General features: G+C 35.5%; 1 protein-coding gene across 3 annotated transcripts in view; it reads left to right on the top strand.

Annotated features, from left to right (window-relative positions):
* The window catches only part of EPHA6 (EPH receptor A6), a 932,172-nt gene that overhangs the window by 755,727 nt on the left and 148,845 nt on the right, over positions 1 to 27,600 (top strand). For 2 of the 3 annotated variants that reach the window (XM_050778968.1, XM_050778970.1), the window contains one exon: positions 22,978 to 23,103. The exons of the other annotated variant lie outside the window; for it this stretch is intronic. In XM_050778968.1, coding sequence (XP_050634925.1) covers positions 22,978 to 23,103 — 126 coding nt within the window. The remainder of the gene's footprint in view (positions 1 to 22,977; positions 23,104 to 27,600) is intronic. 3 annotated transcript variants of the gene reach the window in all.

The following is a 27,600-nucleotide window of genomic DNA, read 5'->3' as shown; positions in this document are numbered from 1 at the left end:
CTCAGACTGCATTCTATAAGAATAGATATGAAGGCCCCAAATCAAGTCAGGTCAGAAAGGGCTTGGGAGCCTACTAAAGTTCTGGTCAAATGAGTGAGTCTTTGTTACCACCATAGCTCCTAAAACACTGTGTTACTATTATCATTTTATATGCATTTGTCCTCCCAAGGACTCATGAAGGCAGAGATTCTCCGTGATGTATCTCAACTTATAGCACATGATAAGTGCTCAATAAAGGCGTATTAAGTTAATGAATAATAAAAAGATAAAGTAATAAATGAATAATCAAATGTTAAAAATAGTGAATGAGCCCAACGGTCTCCCAATGAAGTATTTTACTTAAAAGGTAAAAAATGCTTGATTTTGTATTCATTGCCAGTGATTAAAGGGACAGAGTCTAGGGTTAAGTTGCTTGGATTCCTAGCTTAAATCACTTATTTAGGTGACTTTGGGAAATTATTACTTCTCTGCAAAAATCAGGATGTAATAGTTCCTTCTTCATTTGGGTTGTTAGGAAAACTAACTGAACATATATTATGAAAATTGTATTGTGAAGAGTAAATGAGAATATGGTAATTACTATATACATTTTCAAAAAAATACTTTCAGTGATAAAAGATTAGAGGCAAAACTTTTGTTTTAATCGAAAGGAATTCTTATTCTTTGTGTCTGCATATATGGAAAACTGAGCTTAAATTATGAACAGTATTTGTGTCATTCCTGGTACTTCAGTTTCTAGGATACACATAAAAATGCATGCATTTGTTGAAAATAACAAAGCGCTTTTTTTCCTGGTTCATGTTGGGCAAATGCTTGCTACGATCAGTTTTGACACACATGGCTTTTCTCTCTGTGTGTGGGATGAAGACCCAGAGAGGGGTTATGTAAGTCACCATAGTTCTTGTTGATTCAAATCTTGTTTAATTTTACCTAAAAACAAACTTCTCATGTGTAGAATCGACTCACATCATTGCCAGGTTGTACTACTAATTTTTATTTTTAATTTTATTGCACTAAGAATATTTATTTTTACGCTACCCAGCCGCCACCAGAGATTTTGTATTCTAACTACATATACTTTTGTTTTACAGTAAGTAGAATAAAAATAATTAAAATAAAATATTCCAAATATGAGGGATTCATGGAAGCGAGTGGCCAGGAAAACTTTATGGAGAAAAAGAGACATGAGTTGGGATTCAGAAGATGCCGGGAATTGGAACAGGCTAGAAGACAGTATGGAAGGCACTCCAGGCCAGGGAAGTGGTGTCAGCAAGTCTAAGGGCAGAGGCATTCCTGTATTTTGGAGGTGGATAACACCTCAATCTGCCTTAAGCATTAGGTTTATATGGGGGAGGAATCAGAATATAAATTTAAAAAGTATTACGGGGCTGGGCGCAGTGGCTCACGCCTGTAATCCCAGCACTTTGGGAGGCTGAGGCAGGTGGATCACGAGGTCGGGAGTTGAACACCAGCCTGGCCAAGATGGTGAAACCCCATCTCTCCTAAAAATACAAAAATTAGGCAGGCATGGCGGCAGGCTCCTGTAACCCCAGCTACTCTGGAGGCTGAGGCAGAGAATTGCTTGAACCCGGGAGGCGGAGGTTGCAGTGAGCCGAGATCACACCACCGCACTCCAGCCTGGGTGACAGAGTGAGACTCTGTCTCAAAAAAAAAAAATAGAAGCTTTAAATGTTAAACCATGACATTACAACTCTACACAAAATGAAATAGAAAGTTTTAAAGATTTTTAAGATAATAATGCTGCCTGAAGCGGGTGGTGTGCAGAATTGCTTGGATAAACTAGAGGTTAAATTCAGGTCTGACTTCAAGGGAATAATCCCCTTCCACCAGCACTGTAGAGTCTAGATACCAGAATGTAGCAAGAGGAAGTCATCTTCAGAGTGAGTTGAGAATGAAAGGGTCAGTAAGAGAAAGGTCAAAATAAAATAGTTCACATGTAGAGTCAGGAAAAAGAGGAGTCTGAAACTGGAAGCCTAAATTCAGGAATGGGATTCTGGGATGGACAGAATAGGGCATATAGTTCTGTTATTGCATATAAACATAGCACCTGTGTCACGGCAAGGAGTCAGCATTTAAGGCAGCAATATCACTTGTTAAAAAATATTGCTGCCAGGATGGCCTGGAAACTCAATAAGCCCTAATCAGGAAAGAGTAGAAGCAGAGGGACTAATTAGCAGACTCTTGCAGTAGTCAAAATTAAGTGTTATAAGGGCCAGAGGTGGCATGGTAGAAAAGAGATTATAGGGGTTGACACAGAAGATTCAGGAGAAAAACACTCCTTTAAAAAAATTAAAGTTTTAAAGTTAAAACCCTTTCATTTGAAGCAATTGCATATGTCAGGCAATTTCTCCAAAATTTAAGTGCTAATTGATAGATTCTGAAGCTGACTTGCAAGGAAGTTCTTGTACCTTTAGAAAAGTCATTCTCTCAGTGACCTGGTTGCTGCATTATCATCTCAAATGCCATTTTTTTTTCTTATTGTTTCATTACATTGTCACCTTCAAAGGACAAAATTACATGTAAGTCATAAATCCTATTTCCCTAAGACCAAAAGAAAATCTTCCTTGAAACTCATAATAAAACCTCTTTCCTGTTAAATACCACCAAACAGATACACGTTAGACTCCAATTCTTCTGTTATTTGACTCACCATGAATTTGCTATTAAATAGCTTTTAATTGAGATCAAACAATAAGAACCTAAAAAAGAGCAAATTCTCAGTTCACAAAAAACTAATTGCCAAGCCTTGCAGCATTTATAAACATCAAAGTCAATGTGAAATGTGGAAGGTCAATGAAACTTGCTGGCAAAGAGCCATCATTGCAATGTATAGCACACCATCAGCTTTTCCATATACCTCTGCTGCCACTTTCTGTTTATAAAACCAAAAGGTTATTTTGATCCATTTTTACTTTTTTCCCTCGGTCAGCATTGTATGTATATATGCAAGCTATCTTCTTTACCTTGGCAATTTATCTAAAGTAGAAGTTTTCTTGGACCAAAAATCTATATTGTTCTGATTAATGCCTGCGTCAACTAAAACACTGATCTCTTAGTTGCTCCTTTTTCCTGTTTTTTGTCTTTGTTTTATGCTGATATTTTAGCATGTTTATTGGATTATAAGGCACTCTTGGTAATATGAGCCCTTGGTGAGGTAATAGAGTATAATCATAGTAAATGATACTGCCCATAGTAAATGATACTGCGCTTGGCCTTCTGATTCTTAGATTTTAAGTCTCAGAAAAGTATACAAGTGTAATGTATTTTTACTTTCGGACTCCCCTGTGCTGTCGTACAGCTGGCTCAGAAGAGACCAACTTTCCTGAGGTGATATCTTCCTTGTTTCCCCATTGTATGCCTACTATGTGCCAGATAGTATGTTATACCTTTTTTATATGTAGTTTTATTAATCCTCATAAAAACTATAGGCTAATTGTTGTAATTTTTTCATTTTCCAAATAAGGAAATTTAAATTGGAAATATTAAGTAACTGATTCAGTATCAAACAACTTGTAGGTGGCAAAGTCACGAGGTGAATTCGTGTCTGTCTGACTCCAAAGCTCATGCTCTTTGATTACACTTGGTTGAATTTTTTACTTTCTTCCTACATACATTGTAACAAAATCCATATAAAACATATCGTATCATTATATGTATGACACTGTTGAATTAAGCAAAAGGCAAGAAAACAGTCAAGTTTCTTAGTAAAGAACAATGCTGAACTCTTCTTGCAGATTTTTGGTAACAACTGTTTCTGCGTTGAATAACTATGCCTCCAAATGACTTGATTTGGTAATTGTTGGATTATTTACGATGTTAATGAGTTTCTCAATCTGCTTCTTACTTTTGTACAAAGAATTCATTATGCCTGATGAAGGTCTGTTAGCCAGAGGAACCTAAAAAAATAAATACAAAGCAGTGTGCCTTTAGATTATATGAAGTCGAATAAAGTTTTGGTTGCCCACAAGTGCAATAATAGATAGTGGTGTTTTAGCTTTAACAAAAAAGCTAGCTGCATTTTAACTTGCTATAATTTGACAAGAAGACTATTTTTTAAAAAATTAAAGAGTTGTTTTACAGTCTACTCTGGGCAGTTTACATCTGGTATACAGTGATCAGTTCCAGATTATCCATTTTAGGGTTAGCTTTGTTAGGGTATAATTTGTCCAAAAGTAAAGTAACCAGTATGATGAGATTTTTTTAAATAAGTGTCTGATAGATCAAGATATGTTTAGCCTACAGTCAAAAATTTAGGTAGAAAATGGAAAGGAAAAGAACAGATCTCTTCAGTTATCATTCTTATTGCCACATGCAAATTCAGAGGGCAAAATTATAGACCAAATGAATGGAAGATAAATTAATGTTTCCTGAAGACAAATTTTGTATTGACTTAATATTAATCAAGAAAACCCAGAATAAAACAGATAGGCACAGAACTTAGTCACAAGGATATAAATAGAATAGTTCCAGAATGTCCAGGATGTCCAGGCTCCTCCCAGTTCTAAGATCCCTTGCTTGAATGATAGCTATGATATTCTTCTTTTGTTTTATCTATTATCATATATCTATTATCATGTAATGTGGACCCAGTCACTTTTCACCTTCTTTCTCTTTATTTAAGCAACTCAGAAGAAAGTTTTTACTTCATTGGTTTGAGAAAAATTTGTAAGTTCCTCTTGGAGAAATCTAAATTTTATTATCAAATAGAGAAATTGTTTTAATAACCTATCCTAAAGGCTGAATTTATAAAGTCATTCAGTCAACAAACATATATTGAGCAGCTAATAGAATGCTAAAAGCATAAGTGCACTAATATGGAGTAGATGAATGAAATGAGGCTTAGGGCAGGCCCACTGAATCTATTTGAATAAAAGAAAGTTTCTTAGAGGGAGTAACACTTAAGCAGAGTCTTGAAGGATGAGTCAAATGTGGGTTAGACAGGCAAAGAAACTGTGTATTATTAACAGGAAACACATATAAGAAAAAGCTACACAGATGTGAAAGAGAAAAGGCTTATAGACTTATTAGCATTTTCTTGTTGTGGAAGTCAGAGCTGTGTGAAGCCAGTTTTCAGAGATGTGACCAGAGAGACTGACAATTGAAAAATAAGCAATAGAGAAAAGGCAAACATAGGGGAAAATAGTGCAATATTTGTTCAACAAAAGACTACTATGAAATTATGTAATGAATTCTTACCAATCATTTTTAAAGACCCCACTATATAAAAATGAGACAAAAATATGAGCAGCTAATTTTCTTAAAACAAATGCAATGATTAATGGAAAAAAGAAAATATATATTTAATCTCACTAGTAGCCAGTGATATGTTAATTAAAATCAAAATTAAACAAAGTTTTGGAAACAATAGACACTGGGGACTCCAAAAGCAGGAGGGTGTGAAGGGGAAGAGAGTTGAATGCTACCTATTGGGTACTATATTTACTATTTGGGTGATGGGGTCACTGCAAGCCTAAACCTCAACATTATGCAATACACCCATTTAACCAACCTGCAGATGTACCCCCTGAATCTCAAATTTAATTTAATGCATAAATAAAACACAAAAAAATAAAATTAGATCACTTTTTTAACCCATCTAGTAAAAATTGAAGAGAGTGATGCTGTCTGTGTTAATAAGAGCATAGGAAATTAGAACATTATCATTTACTCTTGATAATAATTTAAATTGATATAGACTTCTGGTATACTATTTGGAACCATATTTGAAATGCACATATTGTTTAACTCAGGAACTCCATGTCTGTATAACTATTCTGGATATATATGCCATAACCTAATACTCATCAGGAAGAAAAGGGTTGGATAAATTTGTGTGTATATATGTACTAGTGAACATTATGATGCAGTGAAAAGAAGGAGGTAGATTAACATCATGAGAGGTCTCCAAAACATGTAATCAAGTTTAAACATTCAAAAGCCAGTTAAGTGCAGTATATAGAGAGTAATCTCATTTACTTTAAAAATTCACAAAGCAAAACTATTTATTTTCATATCTATGTATATAATCATTCCTGGCATTAAAAAAAAATCTGAGAGGTTACATATCAAAATGATGACAGCAGAGGGCTGGGATTAGATGAATGGGAAAAGGAATTGTCATTGTTCTAAGCTGTTTAAATGTTAATAAGAATAGTTTGTGTATTATAGTGTGATATAAATCATAAGTATTATTTTTAAATACGTGGGGAGCCTTTGAACGGTTTTAAGCAGGGAAATCACACAGGCACATTCGCATTAAAGAAATATTTATCTGCCAGCTGAATATAAGGCGGAAATATAGGCACGGAAATTAAATTGGAGACAGGGAAGTCAATAAAAAGTGATAGCAATAATCCAGAGTAAAACTTATAGGTAGACTTATATAAAGCTGTGTAATTGTAGTGCAGATAGAAGAAAGAAGGTAACTAAGAAAGACAGTTTTTCACTACACAGAAACCATAGGACACCATCACTTGGGCTTAGCAGATGACTCTGAGGAAGTGGTCTAAATGAACCTCGAGTTTCCAATCTAGCAACTAGCTAAATAGTCAAGTCCTTTCACGAAGATAAGAAACACAGTGTGGGGAGTGAAGGGGTAGGCTAAGGGAAATGGGATTCTTAGATCTTTGCTACCCTAAGGAATTTGAAATTTTGAATAGGGAAGTTATCCCAGAATTTTTCTGTGAAATATTTTTTTCCAAGAAAAATTACCTCTTCTCTATAGAAGAGTTCAATGGCAAATGAATTCTATCTAAACATCCTATAAAGCTTCAAGAAATTTGCAGATTTTGTAAAAAGTTATTTATTACATTTTTTTTCCTTGATTAGTCCAGGGAGCAGCTACTTCTATTGGTCATGGGTATTTTACCATAGAAAAGAAAGGGTTTTTCAATGTAATCCACTAGAGTGACACTCCTGCCCCTTCCCTTACATCCCACTCATCAACTGGCCTGGCAGACACTCAAAAGCTGGGAGAATATTTTCTGTCAGGGTGGTCTCAGTGCACACTGGCATGTAAGTCTTCACAAGCTTGTATTTTGGGGGTTAGTGATTATTTTTTGTTCTTAAGTTGTCTCAAGGTTGTAGAACTTAACTGAAAGAAGGATTCCATCCAGGCATGCCAGTTGTTTTTCTAAGTTCAAAGCATATTATCTTTATTTAATCTACAGACTTTGTTTTACTGTTAAAAGATGAAAATTAAACCTCATTCGTGTATAAAACTGTGACATTAAAATTAGATTAGAGATGACCCATGGAATGTTTGCACTTATTAATCAGAATACAACCTTGAAAAAAGAAAAAGGTTTCTATTACATAATGGTAGAATATACAAGACAAAAAAAAAATGAACTCAGTCACTCATCAGTTTTCAAGTGTGGATGGTACAATGAACAAGGTAACATGACATTGACCTTTGTGGAAATTACAATAATCGTGAGGTTGTGATAGCAAAAGTGTGGGCTAATGTGGAAGCACATCTCAAAGGTATCCACATTGGTAGAAGGATGATAAGATTGAGGGGACTATTTTTTTTTCTTTTCCACTTATTTATTTAGAGAAAAGATCTCACTGTGTCACCCAGGCTGGAGTGCAGTGGTACAGTCACGGCTTACTGCAGACTCTGGGCTCACGCAATCCTCCTGCCTCAGCCTCCCAAAACGTTGGGACTACAGGTGAAAACCACTGCAGTCTCTTTTTTTCTTTTAAAACTGTTAAAATTTGATTGAGAGTGAAATTGTAAACACAGAGTTGGAAGTTGTGGAATTGGAAAGTAAAATTGCAAAGGAAGAAAAAAAAGCTTGCATAAGACTTATCCAAAGTAAACAAATGTAAAGATATAGACAGAAAAATAAATAGAGAGAATATGTTCCCATATTCACTATTGAAGATGGAATTTTCTTTTAATAGTGAAGGAACACAAGCCATTGATTTGTGAACTTTCTTTCCTTCCTTTCTCTTTCTCTTTCTTTTCATCATGCATCTAAGCATCAGGCATTGAGCTAAGCTTATGAATTAAAAAAAAAAATCCCCTGTCTTGAGAGAGCTGACAAAAAATTGTTCCCAATTTTTATGCTCTTTCGTGTTATCTCCAGGAAGTCAGAGGCAGTGACTCTCCAGGACTCATTACCTATTAAGGTAATGCTCTTAACTGAGGTGTCAGGGTACCTCATGACATAACCAGTTAAAATATGTATCTCTAGCTATTCACTTCTAAATAATAGAAAAAGCAAAAAAGAAGTACAAATTCTTTTAAAAGCAAATTAAGAAGTTGTATGTAAATATCACTCTTAATCTTACCTTTTCCCATATTTTTTTAATGGAAGAGAAGAAAGTAGAGTAATATTTGGGTCTTTGAAAGTTATGTTTCAATGTGACTTCATTTCTCATTCATTTTCTGATGCAGTGACAGACTGAGAACAATCCAGGCAGATGAATGGCATCTGGGTTGGTGGATAGAATCAGAAATAATTGCCCAGATAGAGGAAGAAGAATAGGCTAGAACAGACAAAATTACATCCATGAAGTCTGTTTCAAAATCTAAGTATGAGATAGAGTCATCAGAGGATATTGACACAGTTAATTTAGGGACCAGGAATGCTAAGAAAGGAAAAACCAAACTATCAGCATAGAGTCAGATTCTGTTGTGACAGAAAACCCCAAGTAAAAAGTAGAAAAATTATTCCTTTCACAAATAAGCAACATCCAGAGGTAAGCAGTCAACAGCTAGTAGGATAGTTTCATGATCCTCTGAGACCCAGGTTCCTTCAACATACTGAGCAGCTGTCTTCAGCACACTGCCCAGGATGGTTGTGTAAGTTGCATTTTTCGAGAAGGAGGAAGAGGTACATATAGTCCCATTTCCTCCTTTCAGGGATACTTGCTGGAAATTGCAACCACTACTTCCATTTCCACTCACTGATCACATAACTTCATCTGGATGCATAAGAAAGCTGGAAAAATATGGTGTTTATTCTGGCCAGCCATATGGCCCTTAACATCAGGGGTTTTGAAACTGGAATGAAAGAAACAGGTATGGAAAGGCCACTGTCCGTCTCTGCCACCATGAGGTCAAGTCATGACTAGAGGTATAAGACTTTCCTCAATTATCAAGTATGAACTGAGGTTGTTCCTTTTGGAGGATACCTTGCCATGTACTTTAGGGGCTGATTTGGTCTTTTAAAAAGATTTTTTCAGACTGAAGATTTTCTAATAGTGGAGATTATTCTTACTTTTTAAACTGGAAAGGCATCATAAATTTAAAAAATCTCAGGGAACTAAAACATCTGTTTCATTCAACTGAATTTTTATAACAGTCTTATACACTTGTCTATTGTGTATGAATGTGTTAAAAATTTGGCCGGTCAGTACTCTTAAATAATACACTCACACATACACACATGAACGCGTGCCCTTATACAACCATTTTTCTTTGGTCTATCAATATATGCCATTAACCTAAAAATTTATCTCCTCTTCATTGTTTATTTCTTGATAAGCCTGTTTCACTACCCAGTATTTATCTTTGCCAGCAATTCTTTTCTATAAATACAGTTTGCTAGATTATAGCTAAATCTATACTTAAATACAAACTCTCTGGGACTCTCTCCAAACTCAAGGTTTGTGATTAAATTTAAGCAATAATGTTGTCACTTGATTTTTTTCTTTCCTGAAAGTACGTTATCTCCTTAGGTGTCTGCCCCTTAGTGCTGTAAAGATGTGATTTGAAAAGTAAGTTTAAATGGGGCTTTCTAATTAGGCTGCACTCATTTTTTTATTCCCAGCCTTATACCCAGATTACCTGGAAGGTATATATACTCAATTAAGACACATTCGATCTGAAATGTATATGACTTTGAGTATAAATGGGCACCTCTCAATGACTGAGATCGAGCCAACTGCTCATTCAGCTGAGGTGAGTTAAGTCTTCTAGGGCACCAGTGTGCCATTTAGTAAATTACATCACCCAGCACACTAAATGTGCCTCGCATGGGTGAACAGCTTCCTTCCAGGTGTACTTTCCTCTCCCTCATTCTCCACTGGCCCTACCTTATTGATATCATAGGGTGATTCATATGACTCAATATGTACCCACAGCCTCAGACAATAAGACTGCACTGTTATTTGCACCACTGCAGAACACATGCACCACTATGTAAAAGGTAAACGAGAAAGTGATTTTGTTTGGATTTTTTGTAAGTCAAGTATAAACAAAAGAGCATCACTATCTTCTAAAGTCTGAAACTGTAAAATTTACTGTCATATATCACTTCTCGGCCTTTTGGTGAAGATCAAGTATAAATTTACCATCATATATAGTAAAATGGGTTCGCCCCTTAAAAATATCAACAAACAAGCATCTTAAAAAAAAAAAAACTATTAACACAACAGTATGTATATAAAATAAACCTATTTACATAGCAATAAAATTGAATATAATACTTTGAAAGCAATAAGTTTTTATTTTTCACTTGCAAATACAAATGTTCTTTTAATTTTAACACAGTCCTATTCTCTTGGATATTAAAACTTCAGACATTTATTGGATCCTGTTTTGGAAACTAACATCTAGGGCATAAAGTAGTTTTTGTGGTGCCATAATTTGTTAAATAATGCTTTGAAAGTGGCTGGGTGCCCAAAGAGTCCGTGCAGAAATAAAATGCACTCAAACTGCTTCCAAATGTTTTCCTCTCCACATATATCACGTCAGAAGCTACTGTTTCTCTCACACTGTCACTATATCTAAGAAGCTATAATCATTCACCATCCCTAGTGGAACATTTTAGCAAACTACCCAAATTTACATCCAAGCCAATGTTTAAAATGAAATTAAAAGCATGCATGTTAAGTGAACCAATAATCTAATGATACAAGGGTCTGAAATTGCCTTGGAACTATCGCTGAAAAATACATTAGTAGGGGCATTTTCAGCAGTGAACAACACCTGCTTGCTTTTTATCCCTCACTTTTTCTCTTTGTAAATGCCTTATCTCTCCTTCAACAGTATTCTTATGGAACAGGATATATTTGGGTCCTCATTTTGAACTCAGTTTAATGGCCTTTCAAGGATAGCCTAATGATAAACAGAGTTGAAAATGGTGGCACAGCAAGGGGTTGGAAGATGTGAATGGAGATATTATTCCAGGCAGTCTCAACATGCCCAGTTTTAATGTGACTAAACAGTCATAAAATCAGGCTTCTTTGAATCTGTTTCCGTTTTCTCCCTGTTATCAGGAATGAGTGTTATCTCATATCAGACTTGAAAATTGGGTGAATATAGGCCTCATCGGCATCCAGCTTACGAAAAGGAATAGCCTCACTAAAAATCAGAAGTTATTTGAAACTGTATAATGCCTGCCTCTTTCCAATCCATTTCACACTTATGATCTTATTTGAAAATAGAGCCCAGCACACTGTTATTACTTTGCTTCAAGGCCATACTTGAGGTGAAATTGGCCAACTCCTGTATAGGAGAGTTAGGCCCGCAGAGAATGAATGCTGAGTCAATCTCTCCCCTCACGGAATAGCCTCTCTACCTATGTGCTTCCCTTGTCTTTCATGCTCACATAAGCCGTCCAAATTGCTCCACCCTCCAGATCGTCTCTCTGTCTGTCTCTTAAATACATAAATGAGAAGGCACATATGCAACCCTGGGATAAATGTTGGGGGGTATATGTGTGGCCCATGTCTGGCTGTTTGTATTACTTAGTGTTCACCAGTCTGTCTGGGAGTGAAGGAATATATGAGATATCAAGAGGGACTTGACAGGTCAGAACAATTTTAGGACTCAAGTGATATTTTCACTATCTTGCATGAATGTTGTCATTTTACTTTTAGAAGTTTAAAGGAAGTTTAGAAGCAAAACATGGGTACATGTTGTAATTCCCATTTTTAAATGTTACCTTTACAATTAACCCCTATATGCAACATACCATGCCAAGTTCTTCTGCACGTATTAAAATGAGAAGCTTCTTCAAATAATTTATTGTAAGGCACATGAAAAGAAATACCTATACTACAAGTAAAAATGTGATAATGTTACACATGATAGAGAGAAAAGAGCCACAGAGGAAGTTCTTACTTGGGTCTATTTCGTGCCAGGCATTTTATAAACACTATTTTGTATAACTGTCCTCATAATATCCAATTTCCCACACATTACCAAAATGAGAACTGAGGCTCAGGGAGTTTAAGTGACTTGCATAAGGTCATGCAGCAAGCTATGCACAGCAAAGTTTTGAAGCTGGATCCCTCTGGCTCCACACCTGTGCTCTTCCCTTTGCAGCTTTGCTGCCTCCTGAGGGAGCACAGATGAGGGCAAGACGATTCCAGCAGCAGCCAAATAGAAAGCCTCTTAGAAGAGGTGGCATTTGAGCAGTGTATTTAGAATGAGTCAGGCCAATATGGGGTATTCTCTCTTTGTGCTAGAAAGAGTGAACAAGATGTTCAAATAACAATGTATTTTCCTGTATGTTTGCAGGAAAATGTGAAGGATTCTGAAGCCATTTTTTTTTTTTTTTTTTTTTTTTTTTTTGAGACAGAGGGTTTTTTGCTCTTGTTGCCCAGGCTGGAGTACAATGGCACAATCTCGACTCACCGCAATCTCCCGGGATCAAGCGATTCTCCTGCCTCAGCCTCCTAGGTAGCTGGGATTGCAGGCATGCACCACCATGCCCGGATAATTTTGTATTTTTAGCAGAGATGGGGTTTCTCCATGTTGGTCAGACAGGTCTCGAACTCCTGACCTGAGGTGATCCGCCCACCTCGGCATCCCAAAGTGCTGGGATTACAGGCATGAGTCACCATGCCCAGCCATGAAACCATTCTTATGTTTTGGTTGTATACTCACCAGTAGGGAGATTTTGGAATTTTTTAACTGAAGAGTGACATAATCTAAACTGAGAGGACTCAGGGAAGCATCCACTGAAGTGTTTACACCATGCATGTTTGCAAGTAGAAACGGGGAAGGAAGTCCCATGTGCTTACCTCATGCAAAAAATAGCTACCTGGAAAAGTGGACATACCTTGCCACCGCCACCCTACCACCAGCACCACTGCATACATGTCATACATTTTTCATATGAGATTGCATACATGTCATACATTTATCATATGAGAGTTGACATGAAGTCATATTAGGGCCTTGCTTTGTTTCATTTTCTTTGGCTGCTTTCAAATATTTTCAAGACTAATTGTATTCCCTGATCATCTACAAAACCAATCAAGCAGTAATTATTAAATAGTAACATGGAAATTAACCAAATTATCCTGCCATCTCATCCACACCATATAGATGCCATTTTGACCTGAAACAGCTAAGAACACTTTGAAAGGCATTTACATAGCCTTAAATGAAAAATGTTTGATATGTATTAAAACATTTGTTCGTAGATAGTGCTGCCAAGCATGTTGTTATATCTGTGAGTAAAACTAAATCCAAAACATTTTCTTTTAAACTTTGTTTATGAGAAAGGGACAATGTGATATATGTGACAGCAAGACTCATACTAGCAATGAATGGCCAGTCTGGTCTATGGGCAGCTTTGGAAAATTACAAAGAGGCAGAGGCAGCCTGCTTCATGACCTCTTTATCTAGTGTGCTAAAAGTGCAGACCTCACTTGAATAATGTGACAGATATACCCACAGTTCATAAATATTAAATACATAGCATACTTTGGCTGCAGAGCTAAATAGATCTAGCTCTCATACATGTTGATAAATGCTGCTTAACAACGCCTTAGCTGACTCCTTGGCATCTGAGGTGTAAAACTGTTTTTTAAAAGAACACATAGTTTAAAAGTCTGACCTCAGGGAAAAAACAGCTAGGTAGGAATCTGCCAACCAAAGTAGCCTGTATGGTGGCTAATTGGAAGGACATGTTTTTTTTCAAGTTCACTCGATCCTTCTATCACTTCTTAGATAAAAGAACTTTAGAATTTTAGAAGTTTTGGAAATTTAGTCTGCCCCTGATCCCTGAACACTGGGTCATCATAAGCATATAAAGTGGAAAGTTCCCAATTTCATTGAACATTAATAATTATATATATTTTTATGCTATTTATAGTATTTGAGTATACATCGTTTTGAAAGCTCTGACATTGAGAAAACTCAGTCTGTTATTTTTACAAAGTCAAACTACCTTTGTATTGTTCATATAAAGATGATTTTAATTCAACTCAATAAATATTACCTTGAGCTCCTACCATGCACAAGATCTGGGACTGGGCACGTCAAGGAGAATAAGACATACACAACTCATTCCTTATTCTTAAGAGTTCTCAGCCTAGTGGGAAAGACAAATGTGTAAGCCAAAAGTCACCAGCTGGCAGCCCACAGGCTGAGATCATCCAAGGGATGTGTTTTATTTGATATCTGCAGTGTTTTTAAAAAACATTTGAGTTCATTGTCATTAGTCAGAGCTTTCACCTTTCAGTACAACAGAATGCCTTTGTCATCAACCTGATATACTTACTTATTGCACCTGACGGACCCTTAAAGGCATTTGAGTTTGGTACCATGGAATTGTAGACAAACAAATATTGCTGCTATGATAGACTTCTGCCTTTATTATAATACCTAAAATTATATGGAGGAACAGAGGAGAGAATAGCAAGTAAGTTTTCTCCAGCTATGTCAAGCACGTTTTGACAGGGGAGGTGATACCTGCCAAAACCACAAGGGACTTCCAGAGAGAGGAAAGGTCATGAAGGCACGGAGACATGAAATGGTCTCCATGAAGGAGAAGGAGGAAAATATTTATCCCCATGTATTGAACATTTACTGCCAACCACTAATAGGCAGTTCTCCTGTGATTCACGATAAACCAGTATGTTTATTATTAACTCCATTTTTCAAATGAGAAAACTGAGTGAAAGAGAAGATAACTTATCCAAGGTTAATCAGTTCGTGAATTGTAGAGTCAGAATTCAAAGTTCTGCCTGACCTCAAACCTGGGCATTTTTATTACTAAACATGATGGATGTATTAGCAGATTGTAGATTTGTTCAGGACACTTTTTAAGTAATTAAGAGTTCAAGTTCCACTGAATATAAGCAGAGGCAAAACCACTGGTCACAGCCTCCACTTAAGGAAAATACATGCTTCATTCAGCATAGCAAATGGAATAAAAATTACGTAAATAGACTTTTAGAGCTTAAAGGAAACTTAGGAAAGTTACAGTCCAAGTTCAGCATTTTGCAGGTGAGAAACTTCAGGCATTTAAGATATTTGCTTTTAAAAAGTCAAAGAACTTCTATTTTAAATACAAATTAAAACCTGTCTTTCAATGTATCTTATTCTTAATCAACTCCAAAATATTTTAATTCTCCTCGTTAGTGCTATAGTTTTAAAATATAATTTATAGCAACCATAATTTTATGATGCACATTCTACAAGTCCAAAAGGTTTAAAAATAACTCAAGGAATTGAATATTTATTTGTAAAAGCACTAAATAAATACCTCATAAAAATCTAGCCATGAAACTGCACTTTCTGTTCCAATACATTTATTGTGTCCTATTAAACAACAAGGGGATGAAATATCTATAGGGTTCATATTACAGTTACTTGAAGGATTTTTTTCTTTTCTTTTTTTTTTTTTTTTTTTTTTTTTTTGAGACGGAGTCTTGCTCTGTCGCCCAGGCTGGAGTGCAGTGGTCGGATCTCAGCTCACTGCAAGCTCCGCCTCCCGGGTTCCCGCCATTCTCCTGCCTCAGCCTCCGGAGTAGCTGGGACTACAGGCGCCGCCACCTCGCCCGGCTAATTTTTTGTATTTTTAGTAGAGACGGGGTTTCACCGTGTTACCCAGGATGGTCTCGATCTCCTGACCTCGTCATCCGCCTGCCTCGGCCTCCCAAAGTGCTGGGATTACAGGCGTGAGCCACCGCGCCCGGCTGAAGGATTTTTTTTAAGTTGAAAATAAAACAATAATGGTCATATCATCTTTAATTGTATTTAGTGCTGAACAATCTGGATTGGGGTTAGTGTGCAGGTAAAGAGGAAAACACTAATGTAGTTGTAGGGACATGTCCAGTTACAAGAATTTAGATAATGGACAAAGTTCTGTGATCGCATCTTTGGATTAGTCAGAATCAGTCCCTGAAAATAATATTGTCATATCAAAAATTATCTGATTTTCTATTTTTTTGTATTAAAAATGTGTGTCATAGGTTAAAAAAAATAGATGTGGCAATAAATATTTATGGAATAAATTGATAAGTCAGTGAATGGATAAAAGGATAAATTAGTAAGTTATTCATGAATAGTTATTTTTTCACATTCTAAGCCAGATTGAAAATTAGCTCCCTTCCAGCTACAGAAAGTTGCTCTTGGCCTAGGAAGCAGTTGAGCAGGCAGTGTACTTCCTTAGATCCTAGCAGAGTATTTGCTTAAGTAGCAATTTGTCACTTTTTATTTGATCATTTATATATCCACTCACTCAACTTGCATTTATTGAAACCCAAATCTGTGCATCTTCTGGTCACATTAGAGGAGACCACAGTGAACTCCCAGCCGTCCCACCTCATGCATCACAATGAGGCAGTAATAATCCTTTCTTTACCAAAGTAGGCAGAGCAGCGTAGTCTGTCCAAGACTGCATGTCATCAGTTAAGGATACGCAAAATAAAGGTCTCCATGGAGTAAAAGATGCATTCTTCCAATGCTTTACATTACATGTTTCTTATTGTTACTGGTCTTCCTCACTGGCGATGTAGACTTATTGAATCTCTGACCTCATCCACCATCACAGAAAACAAAGAAGCATTTGCTCAAACATAACAGGTTTATGGTCTTACTTCTGTTAATGAAGGAAATAATGTATAATGTTATAAATTACTATAACTAGAAAAAAAAGAGAGGCATGTAGGAAAGAAAATAGAAGTTACACAAGGAGTGGAAGGAAGCACACAGTCTGACAAAGTGAGGATAAGTGAAATTAGATAGGAGAGAGAAGACAGATAGTAGGTAGGTCGGTAGGTAGATCGATGGATAGATAGATGATTGATTGATAGATAGATAGATAAGGTTTGAAGTTTCAGGAATGAGTATTCTTTAGGGAGTGTAGCCTTTGGCATTGCATTAGGTTCAATAGACTAGGTTATCTTTAAACTTTGAAGTTATTCTTACTGTAGCTCAGAGGTACCATAGTTCATCCAAAACACAGTAAGGGAGTGGCTACTATGTGCCAGTTACAGAACTCAATACTGGATACTCAAGTATAAAGAAAGGGCACGGTGCGGCGGCACTTGCCTGCAATCCCAGCACTTTGGGAGGCCAAGGTGGGCGGATCACCTGTGGTCAGAAGTTTGAGACCAGCCTGGCCAAGATAGTAAAAGCCTGTCTCTACTAAAAATACAAAAATTAGCCGGACATGGCGGCGGGCACCTGTAATCCCAGGAACTCAGGAGGCTAAGGTAGGAGAATCGCTTGAACCTGGGAGGCAGAATGCAGTGAGCCAAGATCACCCCACTACACTCAAGCCTAGGCAACAGAATGAGACTCCGTCTCAAAAAAAAAAAAAGAAAGGAAAAAAAAAGAAAGAAAACTATCTTACTTCTGAATGCATACACTCTATTTTCACCTCTTCAAATTGTTGTTCATGTTCCTATCATTAAACATTTTGGGCCCAAACTCTCCACTGTATGAATACTCATTTGTAAATCATATATATGTTCTGCCTTATTTATTATTGTTTTGTGTTTATTATAAAACATACAAAATATAAAATAAAGGATGAAATAAAAATACTTCAAAATAATATTCACTTTACATATTATTGGTGCAAAATTTAACAATTTAGGTCTGACTGGAAGTTCATTTTATTTCAATACTTGATTTCACATAATAATCACACTACAAACAGGCACAACATACATAAAATGCTACATATTTATGGCCAGGTTTGCTATGATATGGGTGGAACCTGTAATTTTAAGAGTGCTCCCAGTGATTTTCTGTGGCCTCCTCTTTTTAGATACCATCCTTATTTTCATAATGTAGTTAATGAATGACTCATTTTAGGAGTTGAAGAAATTGATTTTCCACATTCTATTTGCTTACTTGGGCCTTTATTATGTATTTTCTAATGAATATCCAAGGTTGAACACCACTATGTAAGAAGCAACATTGTCTTCTAGGATCATGGTGTTGGGCCAGGTAAAATTAAAGCTTTGCCTTGATCATTCAAGCCCTTGAAGTAAATTATTTGCTTCATTCTTACTTTGGCATTTTTCTCACTGTTTTATTACTTAGATAAGTGATCACCAGAATTCCCTGATCACACACATCCAACAATAAAAATGTTTGAGCAAGTTTTACAGGTGATATTATCAGTATATTTTATTTATAATTTATTTGTATCAACTAGTATGCTATTATATGTATTTATAAAAATACATAAACATAGTAATTAGTAAAGGATGAGGAAAAGCATAAATATAAATGGAATTTTAAGTATTTTCTTTCTAATGCCCATCTTCCATGCACTCTGTTGGTATACCCCCCTCCCCAATTTTGGAAAACACTAGTATGAAGTAAACTCATTACTGAACAAGGTGTAACAGAAGAGGACCAAACATAGTAACAAGTAATCTTCCTGCACCTCCTCAAACACATATATGTGTGCACGTATTTCAAATTGCCAATTCTAAATTTTCTGTCTTTTGTTAAATCGGTGTATCTATTGTCTACTCATAGATCTTAATGGGTATTTGCAAAAATGCAACCTAATGAAAACAATTTGAAGAAGTCATATATCAAACATTTATATTATAGAGATATTATCCTTATTATTAAACTTTTTGCCATCAAAAGTAAATTATTAATATGTAATCTTCAAAGAAGGAAATATTTTCTATGAGGAGTTTGTATATATATGTGAGGGAATCTGCATTAGGAAATTTTATCAATTTATTTCAATTTTATGCTTAAAAGTTTCTTTTTAAAGAAACACTAAGACTGTTAAATAATAACAATGGTTTATATTTATAGTCATTTGCTTCATTGAATTCTCATGAACAGCCCATTAGAGTCAGTTATGATTTTCAATTTACAGATGAGGAAATTGAGGCACAAACAGTTTAAGCTCATTGTTAGCCTGTTATCTTTTACACAAAATTTTTTTTGACAATTTGCCTTCAGAGCTGATTTGTTAAGCACATGTGAAAATTTCTTTTCATTTTTATAATTTCAACTTTTATTTTAGATTAAGGAATACATGCGCAGGTTTGTTACATATGCAAATGTTTAATGATCCTTAATTTACAACGTAGAGTTATTTAAGGGAGATGGCTACAATATCAAATTGTAAAAGATATTTTGTTTCCCAGAGTTTAACTCAAGCTTGTCCAACCTGTGGCCTGGGAGCCTCACGTGGCCCAGGATGGCTTTGAATGTGACCCAACACAAATTCCTAAAGTTTCTTAAAATATTATGAGGTTGTATTATGATTTTTTTCTTTTTATTTTTTTTTTTTTCTTTTCAGCTCATCATCTCTCATTAGTGTTAGTGTATTTTATGTGTGGCCCTAGACAATTCTTCTTCTAATGAGTCCCATGGAAGCCAAAAGATTGGACACCCCTAGTTAAGTGTTAAATATATATATTTGAGGATGATTGGAAGACTGGTTATGCTGTAGGCCAGTTTACCGTCGGATCAGCTGAGTAATCAGAATGCTTCCTCAGTCGATCAAGCCAGAGGGAAACATGCAGGCCATGTCAGCTTCTGCTTTTTTCCCACTGTCTCATTACATGACCTATTAACTAGCAACCTTTAAAAAAAACAATAATAAATAATTCTTTACTCATGTACAGGTTTGTCAGTGGGTACTAGTAGCATTTTGAGACTTTTTTTTTTTTTTTTTTTTTTTTTTTTTTTTGCAGAGAGTATACCACGTATTTCAACAACTTGAGCCTTCCACTCACTAAATACTGGGAATGCCTTTCCTCAGTCCTAATTTGCAACTCTCCCTACTGGGAAAGTTACCACAAAAGTTGAGAACCACTGCAGTAAGGAGAGAATCAAAATCAGAGTTTTAGAAAAGTGTATGTGAAATGACACATTTTATGTCCTGAACTTGTAACAGCTAGAGGAATATTCTTATTACATATAAAATCTAATTTATATTCACAAATACTCTACGGAATGTAACTAAAAACAAAATATTCATGGAAGTGGACATTGCTCCTGCTACACAGTTTAGATTTCATTTACCTTTTAGCTACAATATCATTGAATAATAAATTCCACAATTAGTTAAAAGAAAACAGGCAGAGAGAGTTAGCAACTTAAGCAATTGGGAAAACCAGACTAAAACTAATTTATATCAAACGCCAAAACTTAACACCTGGTGGATTAAGAAACAAGGGAATTATAACAAAGAATTGCTGTTTTTCCTGAATAAATTGTGAAAACTTACTTTAGTGTTTCATGCAGTCTCTGTTGATATAACTGACCTTAAGGAGAAAAATGATAAGGCATTACTATCACATAATATCTCACCTGAATATATATTCGTGTACGCCAGTCTTTCTATTTTGTTTGTTTTTTTCAGCTGTGAAAAATGACAATTCCTTAAGGAAGAGATGCCATAATAGATACAAGACCTTTTTACCCATGGTAAAGAAACATAGCAAAGCTATTATGAATGATGCAGGAAGCTTAGGAAAATGAAAGCTGCTATTAACTATGACAGGCTGTCACAACAACAAAAACAGTAATCAATGCAATCATAGCAATAAGATAATATTTGTATTAGTTTCTTTCAAAAAGTTAATGGGCATCTTTTCTAAGTTAACAGTTTGGATAATGTTGGCAAAAACAGGAAAAACTCAGATAAAAATCTCAATGTGTAACATATTAACATTATTTGGAGCCACTACTCTACATATTTTTGTTTTTCTTCAAATTTCCTTTAATTTATATCATTTTTATATCATATTTATATCATTTTTTCTTTGCTCTTCATGATTATGTTATTATTTTTCTTTATGATCTAATATTCTTGAACTGAGTTTCCTATTACTTAGCTTCAATAAATCCATAATCAGCTAAAGTTGCATTATTTTAGCTTTTCACAGCATATAATAAAATCTGCACTCGTCATTATTTTTCCTATTGTAACAATACCATTACTCTTGCAACTTTAAGCAAGACTGCTGTATAAATATATGATCACCCCACTTGGTATTCAATGAGGCACCTTCATTAGAAGTGTTATTTCAGACAATGATGAAACACTGCAATGTGGAAAATGCCTTGTGTGGGAAACATTGCACACAGACACACGTTAACTGTGTGTTCAATGATAAACATTCCATGCACTCACAAGGAAGTTTGTTTCACTACTCCTTGTAAGTTACCTGGGAGCACTTTCTGACTTACCACTTGGCATTCTCGCCCTGTCTCTTAATGTTTAAGGGACTCCAGCTCTTCCTGACAGGACCCTTTCACTAAGGCCCCATAGAATCAACAACAAAACTAGTTTATTCACTGTATTTTTTTTTTCTAAGCTTTCTGTAATCCAGTGCACACTGTATGGGCCTCGCCTGTTAAAATACACATTGTAACTTTACTCTTTCATGAAAACATTTCTGAAGATCTAAGAGATGTGAACTTTTCTTTACCAATAACTTTCTCCATGGAAGCAAGATATATATAGTGTACCAAGTTCCTTTAATTCTGACCCAAGTTCAAAGAAGCCTCAAATTTTAACTTATTTTTGGTGGAGAATTTGTGTCAAGATACAGAGTGTGAGGTCTCTTCACAAACACAGAACTTGCTAAATCTGAGCATGAAAGGAAAGACCCCAGGATTGAAAATGTGAAGCTGCGCAGCCTGAGGCATTTCAGAGTGGCTGGACGAAATACATTCCTTACAGTCATCAGTGTAACTTGTTGGTTTTTTTCTTTGGATGGGTTGGGGGGGCTCTAGTGCAATTTTTACCTTTCATTGGCCATATCAGTTACCAGTGATGCCCATTCACTGATACTGCAAGTGTATTAAATTTTCTTCTGAGTGATTTTAGGATCTTGAGGTTATTAAGACACCAAATTATGATGTTACTATTCCAAAGTGCAAAGTTTCTAACTCATATTCAGAGGACAGCAATCTCCCAAATAAGAATGTATTCATGATTTGATTTTAGTCTAGGGTGGGAAGAGTTTGTCCTGGTAGTCTCCCAACCACGTGGCGATGACTCCCCTCCTTAGGCCCCAGTTTGTTGATCTAAAATGAATGTTTATAACTAGATGATTTCCACACTGTTATTTAGTTCTGACATTCTTTTATTCTATGATTCATTGTATAATTTTATGGATAAATTTCCAAGCCGTTTACTTTTTCTTTACTTTAAAATATCCTTGTTAAAAATGAAAAAGCATGTGGTTTTACCTTTGCAAACTCTCGTGTCTTGTCCCTAATGGAAAAGTATAGCAAATTAATAATTGCGTACATCAATGTGCTTGTCCCTGTTGCAAAAATATGTAATTACTGCATGATGTAAAAGTTTTCCTTATTTTAAACAGTAATAGAGATAGACCTAAAGTAAAGCACTGCTCCTGTGGATGCAGCATATATCAGATCTTATCGTGGCTATTTTCTGCATGCCTGTAACTCATGTGGGCGTGAATTCTGCAAATAAACAACATCAATGACTAGTATTTATATCCGTTTTATTATTCCATAGCACAGCTTTATGTTCTAAATGTAGGTTTAGTACTTTTATCTAGCACTCTGATGCTTCTAACTTTCTTTGATTGTAACTAGTTCAGTAGCTTTCTTTTCAAGACACTAAGTTGATTTTATAAATTTATGAGTAAAAATGTATTCCGTCCCTTTAATTTTATAACTTCTTTGTAAAATGTGATGTCTTTGTTGATTTTAGGTTTTATTCCATGTAAATGATCAATGCTTTTCCATAAAGAAGACTTTGATTAATGTCAATTTTTATCTCTTAAAAGGATCCTTCCCGGCCATTGGGGTGGAGGCGTTTTGCCCCAGCTTCCTGAGGGCAGGGTTTTTAAATAGCATCCAGGCCCCGCATCCAGTGCCAGGGGGAGGATCTTTGCCCCCCAGGATTCCTGCTGGTAGGTATTTCAGGTGAAGTTTTCTGCCACCATATACAGCAGTAGGACTGTGGTCATAGTTGATAGGCCCCAAATACAAAATGAGTATTTCTTAAATTTATTGTGGAAAAGAAATATAAGTGACTGCTTAAATGCAGGAACCATATTCATAATACCAAATGCTGTGATAATGGCACAAAGGAAGTGGAAGAAGGATTTGGACTATGAGCACCCAATTTGCATAGTGCTGCCTCCTCTTCTGAAAAAATTTTTTACTTAAGAATTAGAGCTTCAGATCCAAAATGTGTAACTCAAGAATAAGCAAGGATGGACTTCAGACACTTTGCCACTTGGAATTGGCCAGAAAAGTGAATTAAAAACTAAGTGTTCTTGACAGAAAGAGTAATTTCATAGAGTTGATAGAGACTTAATTAAAGTATCCTTTCATTACAGAAAAAAGTGATTTGAAGAAACCAGAAAGTAGCAACCTGAAAGACATTTTTTAGAATAAAAATTAATATGCATTTTTCCCTAAAAATGCCAATCTCACCAAAGCTGTATTTTACTGAGAGAAACAAAATATAGGATACTGAGCATTTAAAAATGCAATTTCAAATTTACTAAAACATTTTGCAAGTTTTATATGGCATGATTATACTTACAATTTGTTTCTTCCCTGACATTTAGTAAAATATCTAGCTGCCTTCCTTCATTGTACCTAAAGGATGCCATCTTACTTTACATTTTATATGTGTCTTAGGAAAATAGAATTTGAATGTCGATTCTTGGAGTTTTAAAATCATAATTCTTGTGATTTTTATTATAATTAATAATAATGCTAAAAAATTATTGTAATGACGTCAATGTACTCAGGAGAGCTGGCCCAGCCTGCTATGTAATTTGAACACTTGAAAAGACTGGGAAATCCAATAAAAGCAAAAATCCCAACAATGCACATTTCTTGTCCTTGTTAGCATAATTATACCAACAAATCTTAAGACCATTATACACTGATATTTTTCCTTTGCCTTTCAATTACTCTTTTCTACTTAATTAAAGCATATAAATATGCTTTGATGTCATTTAGCTTCATCACTGGATAGTTTATTGATGTGGTTAGATACTTTGTGGCGAAGAATACCACTGAAAAAGCAGAAACCAAAATTACACGAGATAAAAGATTATAAATTTTCACTTTATTGGGTGTTATATTGCCCTTTTTCTCCTTAGAGACAGAAATGATAACAGTTGTACAGAAATTTTGTTGTTGATGATGTTGTTGCAAAGGATTAGAAAAAAAAAACTAAGGCAAGCTCTCAGAGTTAACTGCAAATATAAACATGTAGCTTTCATATATAATTAATATCTCAGTGATTGGAATTTAGAAGATGAGCAGATTGCATAGAGTTTAATGGCCTAACCCTTAACTCTTAATGACAAATTTTGGTCAAGTCAGATATGTTTGGCAGAAATGACATTATGAAGTTTAGTAGTGACTTGAATTATTCAATATCACTGTTAGAAAACAAAAAACCTTTGTCATTTAGCTACTGAGAATGACAGAAGCAAGATGACTGTTCTTTAACACATACAGAAACGACTTTCCACAGAGGGATCTAAGAGAACATTCTAGCACTCTACTCTTCTAGGCTTTAAGCCAAATTTGCCTCGAGCTTTCATAGGAGAGAAAACTCAGTTCAGTTTTCATGACTTACATACAAATCAGGTGTAACAAAATTGCTTCATAAAAAATTTATAGATCTAAACGTGTCCCTGTTTCCACAAACTGAAATTAACTCAACACACTTTTCCTGGCTTATATCATTTTGATAAGTCATCTCTGTACATTTTGTGTGATACTTTTTTGGTAATGACTGCTACTATTTCAGAAGTTTTTTTAATCCTTTCTTGTTCAACTATAGCTTATTTCCCAAGATTTTTTTTTTTAATTTTGCATAAAGAGGAATGAAGCTGTAATCATGAGAAGTTTTTATTGTGTTACATTTTTTAAAAAAACAACTAAAGTATTTCTTTGCCATCTAATAGCTGAATTAATACCCTTCAGGTTTCAGACATCAATTTGAAGGCAGCAAGCAGTTTCTCCCATGGCCCATACCATGACACTTTCAACACTCAGCTGAAGGTTGGTGCCCACCGGGCAGCAGTAAACTCACTTTCTGCCAATTGATTATCTGTCACACGACTTTAACGGTCACATAAGACATTTTCTCTATCAGTCAAGAAATGTAAACACCTGTTCTAGTGCTAATTTAGCTCCCAATTACTTATGATAATCAAATTTAAAAGAGATACGTGACTATGTCTTATGTAGAATAGTTTTTTGCTTCACCTCACACTGTGCTCTTAAAGAGCAGTATTTCTACAGTACTTACTTTTACACTAACCGTCATAATAACAGATTCATCGAATCACGAGACCCAGAAAGCAGACAAGCCTGAAGTTAGTATTTTTGCAACAGTTGTCAACTGTTTATAGGTTTCTCATTTCTAAAAAGGTCAAAGTAAAGGGTTATTCTTCTTAGTTTCAGATGGAGAAAAACACCAGGAAGTACTAGCTGAAAATTGAATAGCAAGTATATCAACACAATTAACAGAATGCATTTGTGTAGTAGTCACCTGATACAGGAAGAAATCACAGAAGGCCGGGTTCAGTGGTTCACGCCTGTTTTCCCAGCAGTTTTGGGAGGCCAAGGCGGGTAGATCATCTGAGGTCAGGAGTTAGAGACCAGCCTGGCCAACATGGTGAGATGCCATCTCTACTAAAAATACAAAAAATTAGCCGGGCATGGTGGCGGGCACCTGTAATCCCAGCTACTTGGGAGGCTGAGGCAGGAGAATCGCTTTATCCCGGGAGATAGAGGTTGCAGTGAGCCGAGATGGTGCCACTGCACTCCAGTCTGGGCAACAAAAGCAAAACTTCATTTTCTTTTTTCTCCAAAAAGAAAAAAAGGAAATCACAGGAGAGGAGAGGAAAGGAAGGAGAAAAGAGAGGGGAGGATAAAGGAAAGAAGAGAATGGGGAAGGAGAAGAGAAATTAGAAATGATGTAACTCCAAAATTATATTTTTAAAGGAAAGTCTTCCTCCACTATATTTATTACTATTTAAATCAAATTCTACCTCCTTGAAAAGAATGTGTCCCTCTTTTAAATAAGTTATCAGACATATTCTCTAAAATAATAAGCTTGCTCTCTTTGCTCCACGTAGTTATTTCTTTAACTTAATTGTGTGGTCAAATAATATTTGAAAGTGTTTTAGAATATTTTTATATGCCATAGAGTATTGAGTATACATAGTCTTAGACTAGTGGATCACATTATGACAGATTTCACCTCTACCCAAATCCACTATATTTTTGGCAGTTGGATGTTTGCCATACACAAATGATAGGAGAAAAATAAAGCATTAAAAATAAAATTCTGCATTAATAGTGATGGATAACACATAGAAATTTCATGAATTCACTTTTCTTTGTCACTTCTTAGCAGTAACTATCTGACATCATATGGTGTTTTAAATCTACATAAAATGCAACCATTACAATATGTCTCAAAAATTAGACCTACCTATAAGATGTAAAGGCATGTTTATCATCTGCTAATCACTCAGCAAATCACATCTTAAGATTGAATGTGTTTCTATCAACAAAATTTTAGCCTACATTTTTCTGTCAGTTTTCTATCAGTTGTGAGACTTGATAACTTTTTTACTAATGAAGTAACTCATATATATATATATAAAATGAAGTTATGTATATATGAATATATATCTGTATATATGAGTTATGTTAGTTTAAGGTATACATTTGAGTTTGGACTAGTATCTATTCCATATATATCTATGGAATAGATATATATGTATATATGCTAGAGTGGAGTATAGATATATAGAGAGCTATACAGGGAGATAAATATGGAATATGTGTGTGTGTGTGTGTGTGTGTGTGTATATGGATATGGATTAGATGGTAGACCAAACTGAAATGTATACCTTAAACTAACAAGTTTTGTCAATTGTAAGAGAAGTCTATAAAAGAGAGAACTAGGAAATAGGCAACATGTGGGATTTGGAAATAGGTTGTGAGGGAATAAAATCAGTGTTGAATATCTCCCTAATACTTCCTTCGTGGTTAATCGTAGCAGTTCTTTAGTTATTGAAGAAATGTTCTCTGAGGTACCCTCTCTGTTTGCCTGCCTGTGCTTTAGGTACAATGCTGTATGTGTAACACCTCTTTTGACATTTTTACCTGAGCTTCTCTTCATTCTATGATTTGTGTTAGGTGCAAAGGAAATGGCAAAGATAGCGTGAGACTTCCTCTCTGCTACTCTGAATCAACTAACAGGAAAATTATGAACACATGTGTATTCAAAAACTGTATTTGCAATTACTGAGTCTATAATTAAGAATAATGTTTAAGGGCTGGGCGCGGTGGCTCACGCCTGTAATCCCAGCACTTTGGGAGGCTGAGGCGGGCGGATCATGAGCAGATCCAGACCACCC

The sequence above is a fragment of the Macaca thibetana genome, chromosome 2 (assembly GCF_024542745.1).
Source record: "Macaca thibetana thibetana isolate TM-01 chromosome 2, ASM2454274v1, whole genome shotgun sequence".
NCBI classification, from domain to species: domain Eukaryota; kingdom Metazoa; phylum Chordata; class Mammalia; order Primates; family Cercopithecidae; genus Macaca; species Macaca thibetana.
This window is presented reverse-complemented; position numbering and strand designations above follow the sequence as displayed.